At 37.7% G+C, this 27,940-nt stretch overlaps 1 protein-coding gene across 3 annotated transcripts in view; it reads left to right on the forward strand.

Annotated features, from left to right (window-relative positions):
- PHTF1 (putative homeodomain transcription factor 1) overlaps positions 1–27,940 on the forward strand; it is a 68,547-nt gene that overhangs the window by 28,351 nt on the left and 12,256 nt on the right. For 2 of the 3 annotated variants that reach the window (XM_065906749.1, XM_065906764.1), the window contains exons 4-15: positions 427–496; positions 962–1,120; positions 11,880–12,036; positions 13,223–13,357; positions 14,634–14,793; positions 17,895–18,068; positions 18,168–18,257; positions 19,847–20,068; positions 23,210–23,338; positions 23,861–24,133; positions 25,140–25,271; positions 25,773–25,859. In XM_065906749.1, the coding sequence (XP_065762821.1) occupies positions 427–496; positions 962–1,120; positions 11,880–12,036; positions 13,223–13,357; positions 14,634–14,793; positions 17,895–18,068; positions 18,168–18,257; positions 19,847–20,068; positions 23,210–23,338; positions 23,861–24,133; positions 25,140–25,271; positions 25,773–25,859 (1,788 nt within the window). The remainder of the gene's footprint in view (positions 1–426; positions 497–961; positions 1,121–11,879; positions 12,037–13,222; positions 13,358–14,633; positions 14,794–17,894; positions 18,069–18,167; positions 18,258–19,846; positions 20,069–23,209; positions 23,339–23,860; positions 24,134–25,139; positions 25,272–25,772; positions 25,860–27,940) is intronic. The other variant, XM_065906757.1, reaches the window with a different exon arrangement.

The raw sequence follows: 27,940 nt of genomic DNA on the forward strand, positions 1-27,940 counted from the left end.
CTCATATTAGGAGTGCATAGATCATTTCTAAAATCAGTAAATTGAAAAATAGCAGTATAAACATATTATTTAGACCTATGTAAGTAAACGACAAGAAAAAGGACTAAAAAAAGATGAAAGCTATTTGTTTTTAATGAATAAAATTGGGAGAAGTGGGTAAGGTGGGTTAGGGGACTACCTATTTTTCACTTACTGACCTTTTGGTACTGTTTGATTATTTTTAAAGATAATAAAAGTATATGCATGCATTACTTGATAAAACTTAAACAAATATTAATGACAGATTCCTTTAAGGAGCATTAGGATTAAATGTACCCAGTAAAAGGGAGTCAAGAATAGAGAAAAAAGACGTAAGCTTATCTTTCATTTTAAAGGGGATTCTTAAAACTTTGTTTATTTCTGGTTTTTTGTTTTGTTTTATTCTAGGGCTTCAAAAACAAACCAAAAAAGATGGGTCACATAAAGGCAGACTTGATTGATGTTGACTTAATCAGAGGTGAGTTCTAAAGTTGGCTTGTTTCTTTTAGGTATATCATTATGTTATTTCCTTGGAGTGCTAAAGATTCCTCTTAGATATCATCTCTACATGGTATACTTTAATTCCCAAAAGTAGTGTTCTTCCCTCATCATTCAGACTTTAGCATTCTTTCCCCTTTGCTTAATACTATGTGGCTATGTAAATTGCAAGGTTTCCATGAGGGTGAAAGAGAGATGAACTTGGAGACCTACTGCTGTGTAATGAAGAAAAATATACTGTATATCATTCAAAGGAGGCTGACTTATTTTGAGCTCCTGTTCTAGTGACTGAGGCAAGAGGTTAGTATATGTTTGGAACATCTAAGTGGATTCTTTTTAACAAGTTATGTGCTGATTTTTGCTCTCCCTTGTTTTTAGTGTAGTGTTACAAAGTGGGCGTTAGTGTATGAAAATGTTTGATGTTTTGTTTTATGTATATTTAAAGGCTCAACATTTGCCAAAGCCAAACCTGAAATTCCATGGACGTCTCTGACTCGGAAGGGGCTTGTTCGAGTTGTATTTTTTCCACTCTTCAGCAATTGGTGGATTCAAGTTACCTCTTTAAGAATCTTTGTTTGGCTGCTACTGCTTTACCTCATGCAAGGTAATTGGAGAAGTTTTGCTGCTTATGCTATTAGATCATGCAGACCTTACTGTTCTTATACTTACCCTTTCATTTGATGATTTTATGTACAAAAAAATGAAGCGACAGTCGCTATTTGGAGATCATCTTAAATTTATTTGTTCAGAGAGAGCAAATATGATTGTCTAACTTTTCTCTCTTGAATTTCTTTCCACCTGTCTCATTGACCAGACCTTTGTAAACTTTTCTTCTGACTGAGCTTTGAATCCTCAAGGTTAGATCCCAGATTCTTTTCTCTAGGTACTCTCATCAAGCCTTGTGCCTTTAACGAGGTGATTCTCAAATAATATTTTCAGGCTGACCTCTGCTGAACTTCAGTCTTGTAAAGTCAACTGCCTATTTGACATTTCCATATGAAGATTTAATAGGTATCTTGAACTTGAGTTCTATTTGGATATAGTTGAATTTTAATTTTTTTACAATCTTTTCTTTTGTACACACTGAATTGGACATGGAACAGCAGACTGGTTCCAAATAGGAAAAGGAGTACGTCAAGGCTGTATATTGTCACGCTACTTACTTAACTTATATGTAGAGTACATCATGAGAAATGCTGGGCTGGAAGAAGCACAGGCGGGAATCAAGATTGCCGGGAGAAATATCAATAACCTCAGATATGCAGATGACACCACCCTTATGGCAGAAAGTGAAGAAGAACTAAAAAGCCTCTTGATAAAAGTAAAAGAGGAGAGTGAAAAAGTTGGCTTAAAGTTCAACATTCAGAAAACTAAGATCATGGCATCCGGTCCTATCTCTTCATGGCAAATAAGTGGAAACAGTGTCAGACTTTATTTTTCGGGGCTCCAAAATCACTGCAGATGGTGAGTGAAGCCAAGAAATTAAAGGACGCTTACTCCTTGGAAGGAAAGTTATGACCAACCTAGACAGTATATTAAAAAGCAGAGATATTACTTTGTCAACAAAGGTCCTTCTAGTCACGGCTATGGTTTTTCCAGTGGTCATGTATGGATGTAAGAGTTGGACTGTAAGGAAGGCTGAGTGCTGAAGAATTGATGCTTTTGAACTTTGGTGTTGGAGAAGACTCTTGAGAGTCCCTTGGACTGCAAGGAGATCCAACCAGTCCATCCTAAAGGAGATCAGTCCTGGGTGTTCATTGGAAGGACTGATGTTGAAGCTGAAACTCCAATACTTTGGCCACCTGATGTGAAGAGCTGACTCATTTGAAAAGACGCTGATGCTGGGAAAGATTGAGGGTAGGAAGAGAAGGGGACAACAGAGGACAAGATGGTTGGATGGCATCACCAACTCAATGGACATGGGTTTAGGTAAACTCCAGGAGTTGGTGTTGGAGGCCTGGCGTGCTGCGGTTCATGGGATCGCAAAGAGTTGGACTGAGTGACTGAACTGAACTGATTCTTCTTTAGATCTTCCCCCATTTCGTTAAATGATTCCATCAACCACCCAGATTTCAAGTGAAAAATTAAGTCTTCCTATTCTACCCTAATGGCTCAGAGCATAAAGAATCTACCTTCAGTGCAGGAGACCTGGATTCTGTCTCTGGGTTGAGAAGAACCCCTGGAGAATGGAATGGCTACCCACTCCTGTATTCTTGCCTGAAGAATTCCATGGACAGAGGAGCCTGGTGGGCTACAATCATGGGGTTGCAAAGAGGCGGACACAGCTGAGTGACTAACACTTTCACTCCCTTCTACTTTGTCATCAACTCTCACACCCCATCTGTAACCGTGTCTGTCAGTCTGACCTCCGGAATATGTCCTGAGCGTCTAACCCAGTCTCTGCTGCCACTGTCGTAGACCACAGCTCCAGCATCCCTTTGCCTTGATCACTGGAATAATGTCTATTCTGAGTTTTCTTTCTACCCATCATTCTCTTCGGAACAGTTAGAGAAATCTTTTGAAATGGAAACTATGTCACATTTTGCTGCTTAAAACCCATTAGTGACTTCTTATTGCTCTTAGAATAGAAGCCCTAACCTCCTCACCAGGGCCTCCAGTGCCCTATGTGGTCGCTCCTCTGCTGACCTCTCAGATGCCTTGTCTTAGCACTTTCTTCCTGGCTCACTGCAGGCAGAGGCCTTTTTCTTTTCCTCACCCAGGGCTTTTCTTTCTGATTGAAATAATTGTAAGGCTTTTCACGTGACTGTCTTTCCTCTCATCTTTAAGATCTGCACTCAGATGTAGCTTTCATAAACTTGCTGTATCTGTATTTTCTAAATAGTCCTACCAGCCCTCAGTCACTGTCACGGGGGCTGTGTATCACACATCACTACCTGGTGTTTTATCTCTCTCACTATGTGCAGGGAGCCAGTGTATGCTCTTCACTAGACTCTGTTGCTCACCAGAAACACTTCCTGAAAGAGGGCAGTGTAGATATAGTTATTCCTGAGCAGATAGACGTGAATTAGAGCAAAGAGTAGGTGAAAGGGGAAGGTTGGGTTAGGGTGATAGAATTTGGGGTGATTTTTATTTTCTTTTATCTGCATCAGTTTTTTAAAATTGTCTTCAAAAATATAATTTAATTGCTGCATAATGTTCCATCATGTGGACACACCATCATTTCAAACTATCGAGTTGACCAAAAAGCTTTCTTGGGTTTTCTGTTAAGATGTTACGGAAAAACCTGAACAAACTTTTTAGCCAACCGAATATTTTAAAGCCTGTAATGAGTCTATCATAAGGATTTACCATAAATACTTTTTATAACTATTTAATATTGCATTATAGAAAAGTACCATAATTCACATAAGCCTTCTCATATAGCGAGCATTTAGGTTGTTCTTAGTTTTTTCCTATTAATTAATGCCGGCATGAACAAAATTTTTCATATATTATATATTTGGAGTTTATTCTCTGAAATAGAATGAGCAGATCAAAGACCTTAAACATATTAAGGTTTTTAGAGCATATAGTGAAACTGCTGGTGACAGTTCTTTTGGAAAGTAGTAGATGGTGTTTTACCACAGTCTTATCAGCATTATCATGATTTTTTAAATTGTTACCTAATTTGATATGCAAAAGTTAGTATTTTGCTTGTTTAATGTGCATTTCTTTGGTTACTTGTAAGGATGAAGTTAAATATTTTCCCACATGTTTGTTATTAAAGAATTTCCTTTCTTGTTGAGATAAATTATATATATTAAATTTTCGTGTATGCTGTGGTCCATTTCTGGACCATATATTCTGCAACATCAATTTGTCTGGTTATTTTCATATCAGTGCCATATTTCTTTAATTACTGTAGCTATTTAATATGTAGTAACATTGAGCAGGACAAGTATTCCTCAATTACTCTGTTTTTTTCAGCGTTTTCTCTTAGGTGTTCTTACTTGCTTTACTCTTTGAAAATAATTTAGAATATTTTATCATGATCAAAGATCAAAAAAAACTGAAATTTGGACTGGAACTCCCCATACCCCACTCCAAAATATAGATATATATTTGGAGGGAATAGAGAGAAAATTGATATTTTTTTCCTTTTAGTCAAGTCTTCTATTATATCTTTTTGTAAAGCTTTGTAGGAATTTATTTTTTTCTTACAGAGCTTGCTTAGATTTTGTTAAGCTCATTTTTTTTCCATTGTGGTAGGATACACATAAAATTTACCATCTAACATGTTTAAGTATATAGTTCAGTGATATTAAGTGCATTCACATTACTAGTCTTCCATCACCACCATCCATCTCCAGAGCTTTTTTCATTTTTCCAAATTGAAACTCTGTACCCTTAAATCAGTAACTCTCTACTTCCTCCTATCCCAAGCCCCAAACAACTCCCATTCTGCTTTCTCACTGTATGAATTTGACTACTCTAGCTACTTCATATAAATAGAATCATACTGTGTATCAGTTAGCATAATGTCTTCAGGATTTATCCATTTATAGCATGTGCCAGTATTTCTTTCCTTTTTGAGGGTGAATAGTAACTGATTGTGTGTATAGACCACATTTTGTTTATGTATGTTATCCATCAGAGGATGCTTGAAAGTGAAAATTGCTCAGCCATGTCCAACTCTTACCGACCCAATGAACTATACAGTCCATGGAATTCTCCAGGCCAGAATACTGGAGTGGGTAGCCTTTCCCTTCTCCAGGGGATCTTCCTAACCCAGGGATCGAACCCAGGTCTCCTGCATTGCAGGCGGATTCTTTACCAACTGAGCCACAAGGGAAGCCCAAAACCACTGGAATGGGTAGCCTATCTCTTCTCTAGCGGATCTTCCTGACCCAGGAATCGAACCAGAGTCTCCTGCATTGCAGGAGCTATCCAACTGAGCTATCAGGGAAGTTCCATGTTAAAGGAAAATAGTTTCTTTTTATTTTTGTTGTTGCTGCTTTAGGTATGAGGCTTTTTGTTTGCTTATGTATTTTAACTAGTATTTGCTGTTATATTTGCAAGATTTTAGTTTGTATTAAAACTGTCATAACCAGCCATTTGCTATAACTCTCATTTTTCCTAATAGTTCTTCAGTGCTTCTCTCAGGTTTTCTAATTATACAGCCGAATTGTTAGTGTAATGAAAAGTTGGTCTTTTACCATACATTTTATTTACTTTCATAAAATTAGTCTACATATTCAGAGCAGTGTTAACAGTAAGAGTGGTCACCCTGTTTTGTTTCTGTTCAGAATGTCTTCATTAATATGTTGCATGTTGACTTTGCTTATATGTTCTTTAGTATAGGTACTGCCAAAGTGAGTACTACTTATATATTCTTTAGCATGTTAACAACATATTTTTACATTCCTAGTATTTTAGTAAAGATTGACATTTAAGATTAATTACAAATCAGGAACAGATGTTTAATTTTATGGAATGCTTTTTCACTTCTAGAATTGGACCAGACTTCACATGTTAAAGGCACAGTCCTTCCCAAAATACCAGCCTTACTTTGGGGATCCCTAGGGCTATCCTTACTCTGATCAGCCTTTCAGGGTCCCCCACTCATTCCCTCAGGTTTGATAATTCACCAGAATAACTCAGAGTGCTCAGGAAACTGCTGTATTTACAGTTTTATTATAGCAGAAGGATACAAATTAGGAGAGATGTACAGGGCAAAGTCTGGGCGGGCCCCAATCAGGAAGTTTTTGTCATCCTTAGGGAGTGTTAACCTTCTATCCCTGATGGATAGCAATATGCACAACGTGTGACCAACCAGAGAAACTCACCCAAGCTTTGGAATTCAGAGTTTTCATTGAGGGTTTATTATGTAGGCCTGGTTGATTGAGTCACTGGCCATGGAATTAAACTCGGTCTTTAGCTCCTGTTCCCTCCCCAAAGATCAGGCTGATACAATGTAGCTCAGAGCCCCAGCCCTCTAATTACATAGTTGGTGTTTCTGGTATGGCTACTCCTATTCTTAGTCCTTTTACTGACCTGTATTACCTGGTGTGGTCCAAGGGACCCACCATGAAAACAAAGATACTTTCCAACACTTGGGAAATTCCAAGAGTTTAAGAGTTACTTCCCAGGAATCAGGGACAAAGGCCTTTTACACAATTGGTAATTGAGATGACATGTATGCACATGATCAAAACTACATCCTATTAAAATATTAAATTTCATAGATTCTATCTCAGTCAGCAATTCCTTAAGTACATAACATGTCTGTGCCAAGTACTTGTTTAGGCTCGGAGAAAGACTTCCTACTCTCCTTCTAGCATAAACTCTATGCAGTCTTGGTGAATTATTCTTTTGCTATATTGTCAGATTTACATAGAAGTATTTTAATCATTCATTCAACAAATAATTGCGTGTATACTCTGTGCCAGATACTATCTTGGTATGACAGTGAACAGAATAGACAGAAATCCTTGCCTTCATGGTACTTAATGTTTTAGAGGTGAATTTGTATCCATGTTCACAAGTCTGCAAGGTCTGTAGTTTATTGTTTTCTTGCTGTTGTTCTGTTTGTTGGTTATCAGGGTATTGTTGTTCAGTCGCTCAGTCATGTCTGACTCTTTGCAACCCCATGGACTGCAGCATGCCAGGCTTCCCTGTCCTTGACTATCTCCCGGAATTTGCTCAAACTCACGTCACTGAGTCAGTAATGCCATTCAACCATCTCCTCATCTGCCTCCCCTTTCTGCTGCCCTCAGTCTTTCCCAGCATCAGGGTCTTTAGCAGCAAATAGTCTCTTCACATCAAATGGCCAAAGTGTTGGAGCTTCAGCTTCAGCATCAGTCCTTCTAATGAACTTTCAGTACTGATTTCCTTTAGGATGACTGGCTTGATCTCCTTACTGGCCTCGGGACTCAAGAGTCTTCTCCAACACCACAGTTCAAAAGCATCAGTTCTTCAGCACTCAGCCTTCTTTATGGTCCAACTCTCACATCCATACATGATTGCTGGAAAAACCATAGCTTTGATTAGATGGACCTTTGTCTACAAAGTGAGTGATGTCTCTGCTTTTAAATACACTGTCTAGGTTTGTCATAGCTTTTCTTCCAAGGAGCAAGTGTCTTTTAATTTCATGGCAGCAGTCACCATCACAGTGATTTTGGGGCCCAAGAAAATAGTCTGTCACTGTTTCAATCTTTTCCCCATCTATTTGCCATGAAGTGATGGGACCAGATGCCATGATTTTAGTTTTTTGAATGTTGAGTTTTAAGCCAGCTTTTTCAGTCGTCTCTTTTACCTCCATCAAGAGGTTCTTTAATTCCTCTTCACTTTCTGCCATTTGGGTGGTGTCATATACATATCTGAGGTTATTGATATTTCTTCCAGCAATCTTGATTCCAGCTTGTGTTTCATCCAGCCTGACATTTTGCATGATGTACTGTGCATATAAGTTAAATAATTAGGGTGACAATATGCAGCCTTGATGTACTCCTTTCCCAATTTTGGACCAGTTTTGTTCCATGTTTGGTTCTAAGTGTTGCTTCTTGATCTACATACACATTTCTCAGGAGGCAGATAAGGTGGTCTGGTATTCCCATCTCTTGAAGAATTTGATAGTTTGTTGTGATCCACACAGTCAAAGGCTTTGATGTAGTCAGTGAAGCAAAAAGTTTTCTGGAATTCTCTTATTTTTCTATGATCCAATGGATTTTGGCAATTTAATCTCTGGTTCCTCCACCTTTTCTTAATCCAGTTTGTACATCTGAAAGTTGCTGATTCACGTACTGTTGAAGCCTGACTTGAAGGATTTTTTTGAGCATTTCCTTGCTAGCATGTGAAGTGAGTGCAATTGTGTGGTAGTTTGAATATTCTTTGGCATTGCCCTTCTTTGGGATTGGAATGAAAACTGACCTGAAAACTGTGGCCACTGCCGAGTTTTCCAAATTTGCTGGCATATTGAGTGCAGCACTTTCACAGCATCATCTTTTAGAATTTGAAATAGCTCAACTGGAATTCCATCACCTCCACTAGTTTTGTTTATAGTAATGCTGCCTAAGGCCCATTTGACTCACACTCCAGAATGTCTGGCTCTGGGTAAGTGACCATACCATCAAAGTTATTTAGGTCATTAAGACCTTTTTTGTACAGTTTTTTTGTGTATTCTTGCCACCTCTTTTTAATATCTCATGCTTCTGTTAGGTCCATAGGTTTCTGTCCTTCACTGTGCCCATCTTTGCATGAAATGTTCCCTTGTTATCTCTAATTTTCTTGAAAAGATCTCTAGTCTTTCCCATTCTATTGTTTTCCCCTGTTTCTTTGCACTGTTCACTTAAGGCTTTCTTATCTCTTATTGATATTCTTTGAAACTCTACATTCAGATGGGTATATCTTTCCTTTTCTCCTTTACCTTTAGCTTCTCATCTCTTCTCAGCTACTTTAAGGCCTCCTCAGACAACCATTTTGCCTTTTTGCATTTCTTTTTCTTGGGTATGTTTTGGTCACCACCTCCTGTACAATGTTATGACCCTCCATTCATAGTTCTTCACGGACTCTATCAGATCCTATCCTTTGAATCTGTTTGTCACTTCCATTCTATAATCAGAAAGGATTTGACTTAGGTCATACCTGAATGGCCTAGTGGTTTTTCTCTTCTTTCGTCAATTTAAGTCTGAATTTTGCAGACTTAAATTCTTAAATAAAGAGCTCATGATCTGAGCCACAGTCAGCTCCAGGTCTTGTTTTTGCTGACTGTATACATCTTCTCAATTTTCGACTGCAAGGAATATAATCAATCTGATTTTGCTACTGACCATCTAGTGATGTCCATGTGTAGAGTCATCTCTTGTGTTGTTGGAAGAGGGTGTTTGCTACGACAAGTGCATTCTCTTGGCAAAGCTATTAGCCTTTGCCCTATTTCATCTTGTACTTCAAGGCCAAACTTGCCTGTTACTCCAGGTATCTCTTAACCTCCTACTTTTGCCTTCCAATCCCCTATGATGAAAAGGACATCATTTTTGCTGTTAGTTCAAGGAGGTCTTGTAGATCTTCATTGGAACCATTCTTCTTCTTCGGCATTAGTGATTGGGGCATAGACTTAGATTACTGTGATGTTGAATGGTTTGCCTTGAAAATGAACCAAGGTGATTCTGTCGTTTTTGAGATTGCATCCAAGTACTGCATTTTGAACTCTTTTGTTGACTATGAAGGCCACTCTATTCCTCTAAGGATTTCTTGCCCACAGTAGTAGATATAATGTTCATTGGAATTAAATTCGCCCATTCCTGTCCATTTTAAAATGTTCACTGATATCTAAAATGTTGATTTTCACACTTTTTTTTGGATGTATAATAAGAAGAATTTATTTAAAGTATACAGTGCAATGCGATTGACATATATATACACCTGTGAAAATATAATCAAGGTATAATAAATCAAGGTAATGAGCAGATCCACCATTCCCCGAAGTTTTCATTTGCTCATTTATAATTTATCCCTCTCCTGTGTCTCCTTTGTTCTCTCCTAGAAATCACTTATCAGCTTTATACTAATACAGATTAGTTTGTACTTTCTAGAATTTTATATAAATAGAATAAAATCTGTGCTCTTTTTTTGATTGACTTATTAGGAAAATTATTTTGAAATTCACTCATGTTGTTGTATGCATCAGTACTTGATTCCCATTGTTGAGTAGCATTCCATTTTTCTGAATAGGACATTGTTTGTATTTTCACCTGTTGATGGATATTTGAATTTTTTTCAATATGGGACTATTCCACATATAACTACTATGAGTATTCAGATACAAATGTTTGTGTGCACATATGCTTTCATTTCTCTTGGCTAATACCTAAGAGAGTAATGACTTGATCTAAAGGCACTCTCAGCATTCCATGTCTTTCCTTAGTCTCAAGCAATGAACCTGGGCACTTTGCCTATTGTATAAAAACCTTGCAGTTTTCTAGGTTCATTTAATACCCCTGCCCTTTACAATATAGTTGCCATATGTATTATAAGTACCTATGTTATAAACCCCACAAGATAACAATTTTTGTTTTAAACCAGTCTGTACATTTTAAGTAGAGTAAAATGACAAATTGTCTTTAATTTTACCAAGGTATTTACCATTTGCAATACTCTTCATTCCTTCGTGAGGGTCCACATTTTAAGGAATAGAAGTAATGCAGGCCTTTGGTGAGAAATCCTTAGTTTTTTAGTTTGAAATGTTTTTGTTTTTCTGTTGCTTAAGGGTTATTTTGTCCGGGCAGAGAGGAGGGTGGAACGTGTATTGCTGTTGTTATTTTCCAGCACGGCCGCGATATCTCAGTGTCTTCAGCCCTTCACTCCTTCGATGTTCACTCTTGCCATCTCTTGTTTGACTATTTCCAATTTACCTTGATTTATGGACCTAACATTCCAGGTTCCTATGCAATATTGGTCTTTACAGCATCGAACCTTACTTTCACCACCCGACACATCCACCACTGGGCGTCATTTCCACTTTGGCTCAGCCTCTTCATTCCTTCTGGAGCTATTTATCTCTTCTTCTCCAGTGGCATATTGGACACCTGCTGACCTGGGAGGTTCATCTTTCAGTATCATATATTTTTACCTTTTCATACTGTTAATGGGATTTTCAAGGCAAGAATGCTCTTCAGGGTATTAGGGAATGAAATTAATTTTTCTCCACATAGAAAAGTTCATATAGCACAAGAATCATCTTTATGTTCAAGTCTGAAAGAACTAATCTGTAAATTTGTATCTGGAAGTTTTGGGAGATAATTTGCAATATTTTTCTGTTTATTTCATTTTTTATATCTTTGGATATTTCATACACATGAAGAGGCAATGTAGCATAGCAGTTAACATTAAGGACTCTAGGAGTTCCCTACTGGTCTAGTGGTTAGGGCTCCAAGCTTCCACTCCAGGGGCCTGGGTTCTATCACTGGTTTGAGAACTAAGATCTCACATGTCACACTGTGCAACACCCACCCCCCCCTCCCAAAAAAGACTCTGGAGCCTAGCTGCCTGGGTTCAAATCTTAGATCTACTAATTGCTACATATAACTCTGGGCCTTGGAAAATACTATTCCTCTGAGCAGAGCAACAATACAAAGGATTATACGGCAGCTAGTTGTTTTGTGGTGGAAATACCTAGAAATACCTAGATTATCATATTGCCAGAAAGGCGTATCCTCTGGACACATCATTCTTCACTTGCTCTGTGATGTAGGGCTTCAGATTTTCACCTAGCTAATGTGCAGGTGGATTGTATTGAAGGAAATTATGTGCTTTCACTTGTATACTTTTTACATGATAGATTTTTGGAGAAATAATCTGTGTGGTTATTAGAACTGATTTTAAAGATGAGCTCTAATGGTTTCCATTTTGAAACCTTTTCTTTTCAGTGATAGCACTCGTGTTATATTTTATGATGCCTATCGTGAATGTAAGTGAAGTCCTCGGACCCTTGTGCCTTATGTTACTCATGGGAACTGTCCACTGTCAAATTGTGTCTACTCAGATAACAAGGCCATCAGGGAACAACGGAAATCGGAGAAGAAGGTGAGATAAGAAGTTACACTTGTGGTTGTGTATTTTCTGGGAGAGGCATTGTAGAACAAAATCTTGGGAGTAAATTAATAAAAAGTCTTCCTCTTTTGCATATATTTTTCATTATTTTTTTGGCTAGAAGAAATGAATGCTTCACTTTTACTTTTCTCCCTGATGCCAAGAAACTTTGTCATAAACTTTTAATCGGGAGGGGGTCATTCAGTACAGTTGTTTAAAAGGAAAATTCCTATACTGTATTATTCTTTACTAAAATTTACCTTAAATAATGATTTTGGTAAAGCATTCTTCACAATTCAGTCTTAAAATTTGATGAAAATTCACTATATACAAGGATCTTAGTGTGTCTGATTAATGGTATTAATGTTCTTACCTTTTTTCAATAAATTGATTTCTATATGTTCTAAACTTTTAATAAAGATTTAACTTGTCTACCCATAGGATTCATGTCATGTCTTTATTGATCATGTGCTATGTGTGGGTTTTGGAACTGTTAAATGTTTTTAAAGCATATATGGTATTATCTTCCACAAGTCATCTTTCCCTAGAGTACTGACAGGTTTTTGTTCCCGCAAGGAGTTACTGTGTAAGGTTTTTTCATTTGGTGCAACGAATTTCAGCATATTTATACTTATTTTTGAATGTTATTTTATAAACATGTTTTTTTCCCCACCAGAAAAGAATATTCCTTGAAAATTCAGTTTAATTGATTTAATGTTTTCTAAAGAAATTAAATATTTTGCTGTGTCTCATTGGTATTTATAGGATATATCTTTTCACTGCATAGGATATCCAAAAAAAATGATCGCTTGCTATTATTTCATGTTTCCCTGATTAAATGTGCCAAATGGGTAGATTTCTGACATCTATATTTAAAGAAATTGTTCGTTTTTTTTTAGTGTTTGTTTCCTGAAAAGACTATTGGTCATATATAAGAAAATTTTCCTGCTAGTAATGTTTTTGAATAACAGTTCTATTTCTTTAATGAATGAACAAAATGATACCCTTTGGTATCTTTGGAATCTGTTTTTGTCCTTAAATCAGAAATGTTCATGCATAATTTATCCTCATTATGAGAAGTTCATTGTACTTAATTTCAGGTGGTAAATGGTAGGGATATTCTAAGCGGAAATAGAAAAGGTCTTGAATAATCTGAAGTTGTTGAAATATTTTTTTGTAGAAAATTACGAAAAACTGTGAATGGTGATGGGAGCCGAGAAAATGGAAATAACTCCTCTGATAAAGCCAGAGGAGTGGAAACTTTGGAATCTGCACCCCTTAATGGTAGTTTTTGGAGGACTCTCTTTGGCAACAGGTGGGAAGTCTTATTAATACTTCCCACTTATTAATACTTCCCAGTTTTCACATTTTCACCAAATTAATACTTATTAATGCTTCCTATAAAATGGAAGTTTTACTTGTTTCTGTGTTCACTTTAGTGTTTGCATAGTATATAACCTGATGAGGTTTTAGGAGTATGCAGTGTAAGCATATTATCATAGTGGTGTGAGTTTTTAAAGTTCTAGAATGATTTGCTTATTCACAGGGTCACCAGTGTCTGCTGTATTACCCGTAAGTCCAGTTACCTACCATAAAAGTGTCATTCTGTTTGATCGTTAATGGCTTTTTAGACCACAAGATTACAGAAATATAAATACTCTAAAAGATTAAATATTTCAAGCCATATTGGCAAACGTCTTGAGAGAAAGAAGGATTTTTAAGAGATGAGGTATTTTTTTACTGTGAAAGCTGGTTCCTCTTTAGGTGTGGGATGCAGGGCAGGAGGCTGGTGTCAGTGGGCTGTAGGACAGAAAGGGAGATGAATTTAGGGTAGCTTCAACCTCCTTCATGATTTTGTAGGTCATGACAGTGGTACTGTGACTCGAGGAAGTACTTATTTTTGTCATATATTAATGTTTGTGACTCAAAAGTAAAGTGTTCTGCAGCTTCATTTTTGAAGACAAATTGTGTCCACATATTTTTCTAAAGTTGACACTGTTTCATTGAAGCATTTGAGTTCTTTGTGCTGAACATTTTGCTGGGCACTGCACGTTCCTCTTCTCAGTGATTTACCATCTTATTAGGAAAGTAAAACTAGCAGGTATGAGGCAGTCACAACAATGTAAAAACATCATAAATGGCATCATGCTGACTAAAGGCCATGCAGTTCAGTAAATGGAATGATCATTCTGGAGTGAAACAGTAGGCAGGAGTCATGGAAGAGCTGAGAGTTACTGGGCTTTGAAGGACAGAAGAGGGAAAGACATCCTGTGAAGTGGCAGAAACAGGCAATGTGAGGGAGGGGTTGGCTTTGTGTTTGAGAGGAAGACTGTGAACCTACTTCCTTGCAAAACCAAAAAGAACAGGATTCCTCTCAATTAACTGACCCAAGTCTTTGGAGACTAGAGAGAAAACTATATTCTGACTTCCTACACCCTTAGGAAAGCTGGAGAGCCTGAAAAACACGATTTCTGAATCTTCTTGATTTCCAGATTAACATATTCTACTCCTCAGAAGAAAAGTGGTTTCATGAAAGACACTACTTTCAGAAAACTAATTATTAATCATTTTTTTTTCCTTTAAAAAAATAGGATGAAAAGAGTTAAATTAATATGTAACAGAGGGACGGAAACTGACTATGATTCAGGTTGTCTGCATCCTATCATCAAGAAGAGACAGTGTCGACCAGAGATCAGAATGTGGCAAACAAGAGAGAAAGCAAAATTTTCCGATGGAGAAAAGGGCCATAGGGTAAGATTTAGATGAGTATAAATATCACCTGGTCCTTTTCTTGTGTAAAATTTTCTATTCTTAGACTCTACTGAAAGCACACAAAAGATTCTAATAGATTTGTGTCATTTGAAATGTAAAACCAAAGGACATGAAAAGGAGAACACCTTGAAGTGTAATATGAAGATTTTACCTTATTCTTCCAATTTCTAGGGCCAGAGCTTGTTGTTTTATCTGCCCCTGGTCCAGACTTAGGAGGAGGCTGGTAGATTCAATGAACAGATTGGTGTAGAGGCTGCCATGTCATCTTCCAGAGAGGCAGGGATAGTGTGTGTTAAGCTTTGGTAAAATATTTTTATGTTTATATAGAGCTGTTATTCTGCTTTATGTCTAAAAATAACAATACTTTTATGTTTTCGTCATGCAATATTTTCCTATTTGTTAGACTGTGGCATTTATGAATTATAAAAAGAGCTAAGTTTTTTGAGCCATTACTGCAGTCAGGCACTATTCTAAGTGATTTACATGTAGTAACTCACTTAATTGCTTCAACAGTTCTGTGAGATAGATGCTTTTATTTTTTAAAAAATGTTTTAATGGAAGGATAATTGCTTTACAGAATTTTGTGGTTTTCCGTCATACATCAATAAGAATCAGCTATAGGTACACCCATGTCCCCTTCCTCCCAGACCTCCCTCCTACCTCCCTCCCCATCCCACCCCTACAGGTTGTCACAGAGCCCTTGTTTGAGTTCCCTGAGTCATATAGCCAATTCCCATTGGCTGTCTACTTTACATATGGTATTGTAAATTTCTCCATAATCTCCCCTTCTCCATCCTCTCCTCCCTCCACGTCCACAGGTCTGTTCTCTATGTCTGTTTCTCCATTCCTGCCCTGAAAATAAATCATCAGGGCCATCTCTTTAGATTCCACATATATGTGTCAGTATACGGTATTTATATTTCTCTTCTTGACTTACTTCACTCTGTATAATAGGGTCTAGGTTCATCCACCTCATTAGAACAGATTCAGATGCATTCCTTTTTATGGAAGGAACTCCTCAGGAAGGCTGAGTAGTGTTCCATTGTATATATGTACCACAGCTTCTTTATCCATTTATCTGTCAGTGGACATCTAGGTTGCTTGCATGTTCTAGCTATTGTAGATAGTGCTGCAGTGAACATTAGGGTACACATGTCTTTTTCTAATTTTGGTTTCATCAGGGTATATGCCTAGGAGTGGAATTGCTGGGTCATGTGCTGGTTTTATTCCTAGCTTTTTAAGGAATCTCCATACCGACTTCCATAGTGGCTGTATAAGTTTACATTCCCACCAGCAATGCAAGAGTGTTCCTTTTTCTCCACACCCTCTCCAGCATTTATTGTTTATAGACTTTTTGATGATGGCCATTCTGACTGTTGTTAGGTGGTATCTCATTGTAGTTTTGATTTGCATTTCTCTAGTAATGAGTGATGTTGAGCATCTTTTCATGTGCTTGTTAGCCATCTGTATGTCCTCTTTGGAGAAATGTCTCTTCAGATGCCTTTCCCACTTTTTGATTGGGTTCTTTGCTTTTCTAGTATTGAGCTGTATAAGCTGCTTATATATTTTGGAAATTCTTTGTCAGTTGTTTCCTTTGCTATTATTTTCTCCCATTCTGAGGATTGTCTTTTCGCTTTGTCTGTAGTTTCCTTTGCTGTGCAAAAGCTTTTAAGTTTCATTAGGTTCCACTTGTTTATTCTTGTTTTTATTTCCATTAATCTAGGAGGTGGGTCATAGAAGATCTTGCTTTGATTTATGTCATCGAGTGTTCTGCCTGTGTTTTCCTCTTAAGAGTTTAATAGCTTCTGGTCTTAGGTTTAGGTCTTGAATCCATTTTGAGTTTAGCTTTGTGTTTGGTGTTAGGTAGTCTTCTAATTTCATTCTTTTGCACGTAGATGTCCAGATGTCTCACTTATTGAAGAGACTGTCTTTGCCCCATTGTATATTCTTGCCTCCTTTGTCAAAAATAAGGTACCCGTAGGTGTGTGGGTTTATCTCTGGGTTCTTTATCTTGTTCCATTGGTCTATATTTCTGTTTTTGTGTCAGTACCATACTGTCTTGATGACTGTAGCTTTGTGGTATAGCCTGAAGTCAGAAAGGTTGATTCCTCCAGCTCCATTCTTCTTTCTCAAGACTGCTTTGGCTACTCAGGGTCTTTTGTGTCTCCATATAAGTTGTGAAATTTTTCATTCTAGTTCTGTGAAAAATGCCATTGGTAATTTTGATAGGGATCACATTGAATCTGTAGATTGCATTTGGTAGTATAGTCATTTTCACAATATTGATTCTTCCTACCCAGGAACATGAAATATCTCTTCATCTGTTTATGTTGTTTTTGATTTCTTTAATCGGTATCTTACAGTTTTCTGTATACAGGTCTTTTGTCTCTTTAGATAGGTTTATTCCTAGATATTTTATTCTCTTTGTTGCAATGGTGAATGATATTGATTCCTTAATTTCTCTTTCTGATTTTTCATTGTTAGTGTATAGGAATGTAAGTGATTTCCGTGTATTGACTGTATCCTGTCACTTTGCTGAATTCACTGATTAGCTCTAGTAATTTTCTGATAGTTTCTTTTGGGTTTTCTATGTGTAGTATCATGTCATCTGCAGACTGTGAGAGTTTTACTTCTTTTTGATCTGGATTCCTTTTGTTTCTTTTTCTTCTATAATTGCCGTAGCTAGGACTTCTAAAACTATGTTGAATAATAGTGGTGAGAGTGGACATCCTTGTCTTGTTCCTGATCTTAGAAGGATTTATTTACTTATTGTCATCACCTTTCTAATGAGGAACTTGAGGCCCAGAGAGATTTAATTACTTATCTAAAATTACATAGCTAATAAGCAGAAGAGCTGTGATTCAGACTTGACTTTGACTCAAGCCTGTGCTTCTAACCTCTATGTTATTTAAATTATTTAGTTTCAAGAAAGCTTAATATTTTTCTTTATTAAGACCAACGAATATGTAGGTTTGTTCAGCTTTGGCTTAGTTTACTTTTACTGCTTCTTAGTTTTTATACACACAGCTTACTAGAGTCCTGGGCGGTCCCCTGTGAGAACATTGCCGTTCTCTTTGTAGGAGTCTTTCAGGCGTTTGGGTAATGGGATTTCAGATGATCTGTCAAGTGAGGATGACGGCGAAGCCCAGACACAGATGATGATACTGCGGAGGAGTGTGGAAGGGGCCTCAAGTGACAACGGTTGTGAAATTAAGAGTAGAAAATCAATACTTTCAAGACACCTAAACACTCAGGTAATTTTTATTTTAGTTTGTTAAAGTATAGGTATTAATTCCCAAGTAACAAAGTGTTTAACATACTTTCCTGTCGTTTGTGGTCTTGATTTTTGGCAGGTAAAGAAGACCACTTCCAAGTGGTGCCCTGTTGTGCGGGATTCAGATAGTCTGGCTGAATCGGAGTTTGAATCAGCAGCCTTCAGTCAGGTAATGTATCCTTTTTCAAGGCATATTCTTGAATGTAATAAGTTTATCCATTCCTTTTTTTTTTTATTGGATGCAGAGGAGGGGGCTAGTAAATATACGCATAACTTTAGGATAACCAATTGGAAAAAAAAAAAAAGGAATGGGTAAAGGGCTTCCCTGGTGTCTCAGATTGTAAAGAATTTGCCTGCAATGCAGGAGACCTGGATTTGATCCCTGGGTCAGGAAAATTCCCTGGAGAAGGGAGTGGCTACTCATGCATTCCAGTATTCTTGCCTGGAGAATTCCATGGACAGAGCTGCTTGGTGGGCTACAGTCCATAGGGTCGCAGAGAGTCAGAAATGACTGAGTGACTAACGCTTTCACTTTTTCCTCTGCCTCCAACTGTCTGCCTATTTAGCAGCCTTTTTTTTTTTAATTCTATCAGCTTTTATGTGACTAGTCGCCCAAGAAAAAGAAAGAGCTCTTTGTCTTTGACCTGATCTTAAAAGTGTCATAGATGATGCCCAGAAAGAGATTCCTCAATCCCTAGATGATGAGAGCCAGAATACTGGAGTGGTTAACCGTTTCCTTCTCGACGGGTCTTCCCAACCCAGAGATCGAACCCAGGTCTCATGCATTGCACACAGATTCTTTACTGTCTGAGCCACCAGGGAAACCCACTTAATATTCACTTGGAATATGGAGTTTATCCTTAAGCATTGTTTCTGTGTAAGTGGCCTTGATGCTGATGAGGACAGATATTTGAGAAATGAGAGATGGGAGCAGTAAATCTGCTTATCATGAAAGCTAATGGACATATTGTACATTTGCTGGGCTGTGCTTAGTTGCTCAGTCGTGTCTGACTCTTCGGAACCCGACGGACTATACTGGCTCTGTGAGGTTTCTCCACACAAGAATACTGGAGTGAGTTGCCATGTCCTTCTCCAGGGGATTTTCCCAACCCAGGGATTGAACCCAGGTCTCCCACATCGCAGGTGGATTCTTTACCATCTGAGCCAGCAGGGAAGCCCATTGTACATTTGGGACATTATAATTCAGAGATGAGGGGAGCAGATGGTGGTAGTTTTTGATTGGCAAGGTTTTTGGGTTGTGGAAAAACTTTCATATTTATGTTTATACTGCAGGAGAGCTACAATGTCCATACTTTCCTCTTCTTGATTACCCTTTTCCCTGTTTGGCTGGGTTCCCAGATGTGATTGTGTCTATGGTCAAGCTCACAATATTTAGAGTAGAAGACACTTTGGGTGTGCCAGTAGGCTCAGCCACAGCTACTCCCAGAGGCGGCCCTCAGAATGTGTTTGCAGGAGTCACTCCCATCCCAGGGCACCTCAGCTGAACAATCCTATGACTTGGCAATACTTTTCAGAGTCCTCTTTTATAGTTTGTTAAGAGTCATCAGAGTTCACGTTTAAATATGAAAGTATATTATTGTTATGTGAAGTCTTGTCAACAAAGGCATGGTGATCAGTTTATGAGAGCATGCCAGTCATCACCATAGGTGCCTTGTTTTCATTTTATTTCAGATACATAGTTGTTTTTAAAAAGGAATGTTAAAAATTTTTTTTTTGGTTTTTGTTTTTCCCTTAAAGGGCTCTAGGTCTGGCACGAGTGGTGGCTCTCGAAGCCTCAACATGTTGAGAAGAGACTCGGAGAGCACCCGCCACGACTCGGAGACAGAGGACATGTTATGGGATGACCTGCTGCATGGCCCTGAGTGCCGGTCATCTGTCACCAGCGACAGTGAGGGGGCACATGTGAACTCCCATCACTCAGGGACCAAACGGGATCCCAAAGAGGATGTTTTCCAGCAGGTCTGTAAAGGTGATGATTTACTGACCTTTAATGTTTACCGTGTACTTACCATGTGACAGGCACCGTATTATCTCTTTTAATTCTACAATAACCCTGTAAGGTGGACCCTTATTATCCCTAATTTAGAGATGAAGAAATTGAGCGTAATTTGTAAGTGAAGATGTTGAACTCAGTACTCAGAAGAAAGCACTCTCTAATTCCCCTAACCTAACTGTTTCTTCCTAATACCTTTTCTTATTTTTCTTAGAATGATCCTAATGGATACTTTAAAGTGAATACTTTATACGAGCAAGGTTGCAGTAACCTCATATTGTATTTTCAGATATATCACAGTATTTTATGTGAATTACTAGGAGATGGCATTGCTTTCTTCTCTAATAATGTATAAAGCAAGTGATGCTTTTAATTTCAGGTTCTCTTTTAGTATCATAAAATCAGATAGCCTGGAAATGGGGATTCTTAGGTTATTTCAACCTTCCAATCTAGGAATTCATTCTTCAGAAATGTTTTTACTTTCTGTCATGTAGTAACAATAGTTCCTACTTCTTAGAAACATTGTGATATATCTAATGAGATAATTTAAAGTGCTTAGCACTATCTTGGCAAAGGGTAAGCAGCCAGTACATGTTAGCTTGGTTATTACTATTTCTGTCAGATGATTGGTTTTAAGTAGAGATGATTTAAGTAGAGATGATTACCCTCTACTTAAATACTTGTGGAGCTGCAGTGATTATTTTATGAGCTTGTCCCACTGCTCGCTGGACTGAATGATTAAAAAATGGTTTTCATATCAGCCCTTCTTATGTTTAATGCCAATGATCATGACTCTTCTTAGTTTTGTTTTTTCTTCTTCTTAGTTTTCTTTTTTCTTTTTTTTTTTTCCACAATGACTTAATAAATAGTGGATGTTGGATATTCACTTGTTTAATTATTGAATTTTCCTCATTCTAAGATACCTTAGATTTAGGTTATACATTATAATGAAAAACATTCTGCTTCATTAAATGTATACAATTTTCTTAAACTACCTGGAAACAACCTACACTTTATCACTAAAGTTTTAAACTTTCCCCTCCAATTTTGCTATGAAAATTTGAATCTAAATATTCTTTCCATTCAGTCTGAAGACTCATCTAAATTACATTAGCCTTTGGTAGTAATGCATAGCATCATGATGATTTCCACCTTTGTACTTTTAGGATTTATGGTATAATTTTAAGGCATATGTAAGAATAACTAGGTTAAGATGAAACTCACCATGTTAAATAGAGTGCATCATTTCCCAGTTCTCCCACCTAACATGTTCTTCTTTTAGTCCCCATATTTCTAAATACCACCACTAACCACCCAAGTCAGAAACCTTGGGGCCATTCTTGATGCCACCACTGCCCCCTCTCAATGCGCTCCCCGCCCGCCCCGGCTGCCGTCCCCTGTATCTAATCTATCATCACATTTTCTTGATTCTGCTGTGTAATATCTGCATCTGCTCATCTATGTCCACTCTGCTTAGTGGATGGCTCTCATCTGGATGCTTAGAACAGCTTCTCTAGTCTTGTTCCCTTTGCTTCATTTTCCACACTATAGCCGGAATGATGCTTCTGAAATACAAATCTGGGACCTCCTGGTGGTCCAGTGGTTAAGAATCTGCCTTGCAATGCAAAGAACATGGGTTCCATCCCCGGTCAGGGAACTAAGATCCCACATGCCTTGGGGCAGCTAAGCCTGTGAGCACAACTAGAGAGTCCACAGGCTCTGGAGCCCACACGCCACAACTGCAGAGCCCGCGCACTGCAGCAATCACCTAACTCGGCCAAGTAATTAAATAAAATTAAAAAAATAAAATACTAAAATTGTTTTTTAAAAGTACAGATCTGATGCCATTCCCCTTACAATGCTTTAACTGCTTTCTTTTTCCTTTTGGATTATTTGCTTCTGTTTATTTGCTGTGATACAGTCTCATATGGTATAGTTCGACTCAATTGAACTTCTTCTTCCAGTTTCCTCATGTACTTCTGGGTCTTTCCACAAACTGATTTATTTGCCTGAAGCACATTTTTCTCCAGTCCTCATTCCTTGGGTCACTCCCTTTTGTCTTTCAGGTCTTGGCTCAGTTGATACTTCCTTAGGGAGTCTTTTTAATATGCTCCTAAAGCATTCTTCCCTTCCCTTATCACACTATGCAGTAACTTTATTTAATCATGTCTCCTTTATAAGTCTGTAAACTCCTTGATGGCAAGAACCTTGTGTCTTGTTCTCCATTATATACGTAGTTCCTGTTAATAGTAACTGCTTAATAAATATTTTTTTGGCTAAATCAGTTAATAGATCCATAAATGCTCATCAGCATTGTGCTGAGCATTGTTGTTGGAGAAGAAATATGCCATATGATCTTTTAAAAAAAATGACTTATGTATTAGTTTGGGGATAAGATGATTTTATGGAACACAAGCAGAGGGCACTATAAAAGCAGCAGCATATAATTAGATGCAGATTTGTCTGCTGTAGACTGTACAGGCTTTTGATTGATTCAGAGAAGGGAGAGAGAAGAGAGAGAGACTTGTGGCCATCAGAGAGGACATGTTGATAAAATGGGCTTGAGTTGGGACTTAAAGAACAAGACATGACATGGCAGAGGGAAGTGCTGGGCTGTTTTCACAGTGACCTTCTCTTGTGCTGTCTATGCTTTTCCATGTCCTGATTAGACCAGAGAGAGGCTTACCTCCTTACCATTCCTGTGATGTCTAAGCCCTGTTAGCGCCTCTCCTACCCGACTTCCTACTACCCCTGGTCTAGTCATGGTGCTATGGAAATACTCTCCTCCTTGATATCCCATGAATATACCAAGCTTATCCTCACTTCCATATGCTTAGAGGTGGGGAGCAACTTCAGAGATCATGGAATCCTACCTCCCATCATCACAGAAGACTTACAGCCTCTCTTCAGGTAAGAAGTTGGCTTAGTGAAGAGAAAGGACCAGAAGCCGGCATCGTGGAGGAGGTGACTGGAGTGACGGGCTTTGTGAAGGAGACAGGATGACAAGGCAGAGCACTGGCGAGTGTGGCCTGGGAACTGGACAAAGGGAAACAGTGCTAAAGGAGGAAAGAATGAGTGGATGGAAATATTTATTTTTTTCTTTTCAGAACCATTTATTCTGGCTTCAGAACTCAAGTCCTGCCTCTGATCGAGTTAGTGCAATAATCTGGGAAGGGAATGAGTGCAAAAAGATGGATATGTCTGTGTTGGAAATAAGTGGCATCATCATGAGCAGGGTAAGGTTTAATAAGTTTTCAGACTTTTCAAAAGATCTGTTTTATAATCGGCAGCTATTTCATTGCAGAAGGAAATTGCAACCCACTCCAGTATTCTTGCCTGGGAAATCCCATGGACAGAGGATCCTGGTGGACTGCAGTCCATAGGATCACAAAGAGTCGGGCCCAACTGAACACACACGCACACACAGACAGCTATTTCAGATTGTATTTAATGATCAAAACATTGACTCTGTTTTTGAGACAGAAGTCTGTGTACCTTAAATTTTGTAGCCAGTTTTCACTTGGTAGTGTGTTTTTTAATTTGTTACAAAGGTCTCTGTGAGCCTGATCAATTATTCAGGTAGACTTTACAAATATTTCTTATTTAATCCTACAAGTCATACATCTGTACATCATTTTTATTTATATTTCTTTTAGAACAGATTTAGTTTATAATAATCTAGGTAGTATTTGAGAAATGCTGCTTCACAACCTCATATAGCTGTGCAATAATGATAGCTGTTTTAAATTAATTTCCAGGTTAATGCATATCAGCAAGGAGTAGGCTATCAGATGCTGGGAAATGTCGTCACCATTGGATTAGCATTTTTCCCTTTTTTACACCGACTGTTCCGTGAGAAGAGCCTTGACCAGCTAAAGTCCATCTCAGCTGAGGAGATCTTGACTCTCTTTTGTGGGGCACCACCTGTTACACCTATTATTATTTTGTCTATAATTAACTTTTTTGAGCGACTGTGTCTTACCTGGATGTTTTTTTTCATGATGTGTGTGGCAGAGAGAACATATAAACAGGTCAGTAGAAAATTGAGTAAAATTTCTCACCTCTTTTTTTCTATGTGATATTCTGTTGGGTTGATTTTGTTGTCTTAATTTGTTCTCTCTCTAGAAGCTAACATGGGCAGTGGAGGCTTGATAAGTGGACTTTTGGTATTTGTGGGTTTAACACTTCTGATATTGATTATTTACAAATGACATGTTGTAATCTGAAATTTTACTGAGCCTATACGTAGGAGTAAGTGGCTGAGCCTAGTTGATTGCTCGCACCTGCTCCTTGATGTGCCTCGATGTGTTTTATATCTGTAGAGTGTGTAGTAATTCCAAGGTGAAAATGTTTCTGAAAAATGGCCAAGTGAGAAATAAATTTATTGAAATTGGATAAGAGTTTGGGATTGAGGGCTTATTATATTGGTGATATGTGCAAAAAAATACAATTTTTGAATGGAAATGTAATTTGGGAGTAAGCTCAAATTTTGTATAAATGTTTGAATTTGTCAAGGTGGGGATTCACAACGGTCTCCAAGGTGTATTCCTTGAAAATGTCCAGAGTGTACTATATCGAAGAATGTGTACATGTGTGTTCAGTTGTGTCCAATTCTTTATGATCCTTTGGACTGTAGTCCAAGCTACAAGCTCCTCTGTCCATGAAATAATTTAGGCAAGAATACTGGAGTGGGTTGCCATGCCTTCCTCCAGGGCATCTTCCTGACCCAGGGATTGAACCCGCATTTTCTGTGTCTCCTGCATTGCAGGTGGATTCCTTACCTGCTACTACTGATTCCTGCCTACTGAGCCTTTGGGGAAGCCCCCATGAAGAAGTCACTAAGACAGGAAGTGAAAAAGCATTGTTAATAGCTCAATTAATCTGTTGCTACAGAAAGCACATTATACATAATGATCAGAACTTGATTCTTTTAATATTTTTTATGTGCTGGGAATATTTTACAATTATATAAGTATATACACAGTGACACATACATACATTTCACTTTGTGGTTTTTTTTTTTTTAACCTCCTCTAGAGATTTTTATTTGCAAAACTCTTCAGCCATATTACTTCTGCCAGGAAAGCTAGGAAATATGAAATACCTCATTTCAGACTTAAAAAGGTGGAGAACATTAAGATATGGTTATCACTGCGTTCCTTTCTAAAGGTGAGTTTTAACTAACCATGGAATATCTGCAATAATACACAGAAAACATGCTCATTGAAATTTCTGATGGCAGATATTCACTAGGCTGGTTAGTCCTATGTTCTGGACAGATTATATCAGTGACTGACATCTAGCTCACCTGTTTGACACCAGATTGGGAGTGATCCATCTGCTGAGCTGGAAGAGCTAATTAAATAAGGGCTTGGAAAGGGAAAAGAAAATTTAAACTCTTAGGGCAGAGTGATAAGCTGAATGTTGCATCTTTTTCTGACTTCTGGGGCAACATTCCAGCTGAAAATGTGTTAGTGAATCAGTCACACCCTTAACTTGAATGACATGAATCTCAGAGCTTAATTAAAGTTGAAGATGTCCAAAATATATTAGAATCCTGTGTCAGAAACTTCTTATAAATGTTCGTTTTCACACCAACATAGTAGGATTAGGTCCCCTAACCTGTCTCCGGCGGGGACCTGAAACGCTAACCTGTGTCTCACTCTCTAGAGACGGGGCCCGCAGCGATCAGTAGATGTGGTTGTGTCTTCCGTCTTCCTACTGACACTTTCCATTGCTTTCATTTGTTGTGCCCAGGTAAGAGTTTCAGATCTATTTCAGTGGAAAGTAGAAAATAGAACTCGCTTTCTGTTTTGGCTAGTTCACTGTATTTAAGTGAATGCACTCACGCACACACACATACACATACGCATATGCGATAGATGTTTATTTCTGACAGCTCTGGGAACCGGGGAGTCCAAGGTCAAGGTGCCAGGATGGTTATGTTGAAGTATTGGGTTGGGCCAAAATATTTGTTTGGGTTTTTCTGTAAGATGGTACAGAAAAACCATACTAACTTTTTGACCAACCCTGTGTGTGTGTGTGTGTTTAATGTGTCTAAATTTCTTTTGCTATTTTGAATACTTGTTAATTTTTATGACTTTTGAAATGAGAATAAGAGTAATTTTTAGTCCTTTAAGACTCTGAGATCATGGTAACTTAATTTTAATTGGAAGTTTTTGATTGGTAATGAAGCTATATATCATGATGGATACAAAATAGTGATTTTTCTAACTTCATCATTTCTTCTAATTTTATTGTCACTCTAAAGTAGACTTTTCCCCATTTATTTAATCATTCATTCATTTATTATGTTATGGATTCCTATGTTCTTTTTATCCAATGGATTATAAACTATTGCTATATTGTTTTGATGCGTAATTGTCCCAGATTTGACCAGCGGGAGACCCTTAAAGTGCCTTCCTATGTTCTTTGGAGAGGTCCCTATATATTTTTTGTTTCTATTTCTGTGTTTTCTTTTTTATAAGAATTTACAGCCTTATTCTGTACTTTTCCACTTACTGAGTTTTAATTCTGCGACAGTCAGAGAACATGCTCTGAATGTTTTCAGTCCTTTGAAATATGTACAGACTTGTTTTATTATCCAGTACATGGTCAGTTTCATTAAATCTTCTATTAGCTCTTTGAAAGAATTTTTATTCCATTGATTTGGAGAGCAGTTTTCCCTCTCTATAAACTAGCCCAAGTTTATTAGTTGTATGACTGAAATTTCCCATATTCTTACTCATCTTTTTGGTTTGCTTATTTTATAAACCATTGAGAGAAATGTGGTCATGTCTGCTCTGATGGCGGATTTATCTTTTTCTCCTTTTGTTTCTGTCAATTTTTGCTTTATATGTTTTTAAGCAGTATAATTGGGTGCATGCAGACTTAGAATTGATATCTGTCTCCTTGGTGGATTGACTTTTATGTAATTTATAGTCTTTTTTTTCCCCTCAATCCAGGATCACATCTTCATTTAGCTGCCATCTCTCATCTGTCACTTAGCTCTTTAATCTCCTTTAATCCTGAACAGGGTCAAGCTTTGTTTGTCTTTCATGAACTGATAAAATGTTTCTGTCTCTAATGTATCTTAAAGTCTACTCTGATGTTAATTTAACTATACTGTCTTTTGATTAGTTTTCGTATGCTATATCTTTGTTTTCTACCCCTTTTCATTTATTTTTTCTTCATATTTTAGTTGCCTTTTATAGTCAGCATATTGATTGCTAGTTTCTTTTTTTTTGCTGTTAATCTATCAAAATGCTTTAATATCTTTAGTGATATCTTTTTGTCAATGTTGAAAATTTATTTCATTTATTTTGGCAACAAATCTGAGTTTGCTACAAAATATTTTATCTTTCTGAGCTCTCTCTTTTTTATTAAAATTGAAGTATAGTTGATTTACAATCTTATGTTAGTTTAAGGTATACAGCAAAGTGATTCAGTTATACATATTTATACATGTTTATATGTAACTGTATATTTTCTTTGCAGATTCTTTTCCCTTATATGGGCTTCCTTGGTAGGTCAGATGGTAAAAAAAATCCTCCTGCAATGTGGGAAACCTGGGTTCGATCCCTGGGCTGGGAAGATCCCCTGGAGGAGGGCATGGTAACCCACTCCAATATTCTTGCCTAGAGAATCCCCATGGACAGAGGAGCCTAGCAGGCTACAATCTGTGGGGTCACAAGGAGTCGGACATGACTGAGCGACTAAGCGCATAGGTTATTATAAATATTGAGTATAGTTCCCTGTGATATACATACCACATCTTTATCCATTTGTCTGTTGATGGACATTTATATTGCTTCTATGTCTTGACTGTTGTAAACAGT

This window comes from Muntiacus reevesi, chromosome 1 (assembly GCF_963930625.1).
Source record: "Muntiacus reevesi chromosome 1, mMunRee1.1, whole genome shotgun sequence".
Classification (NCBI taxonomy): domain Eukaryota; kingdom Metazoa; phylum Chordata; class Mammalia; order Artiodactyla; family Cervidae; genus Muntiacus; species Muntiacus reevesi.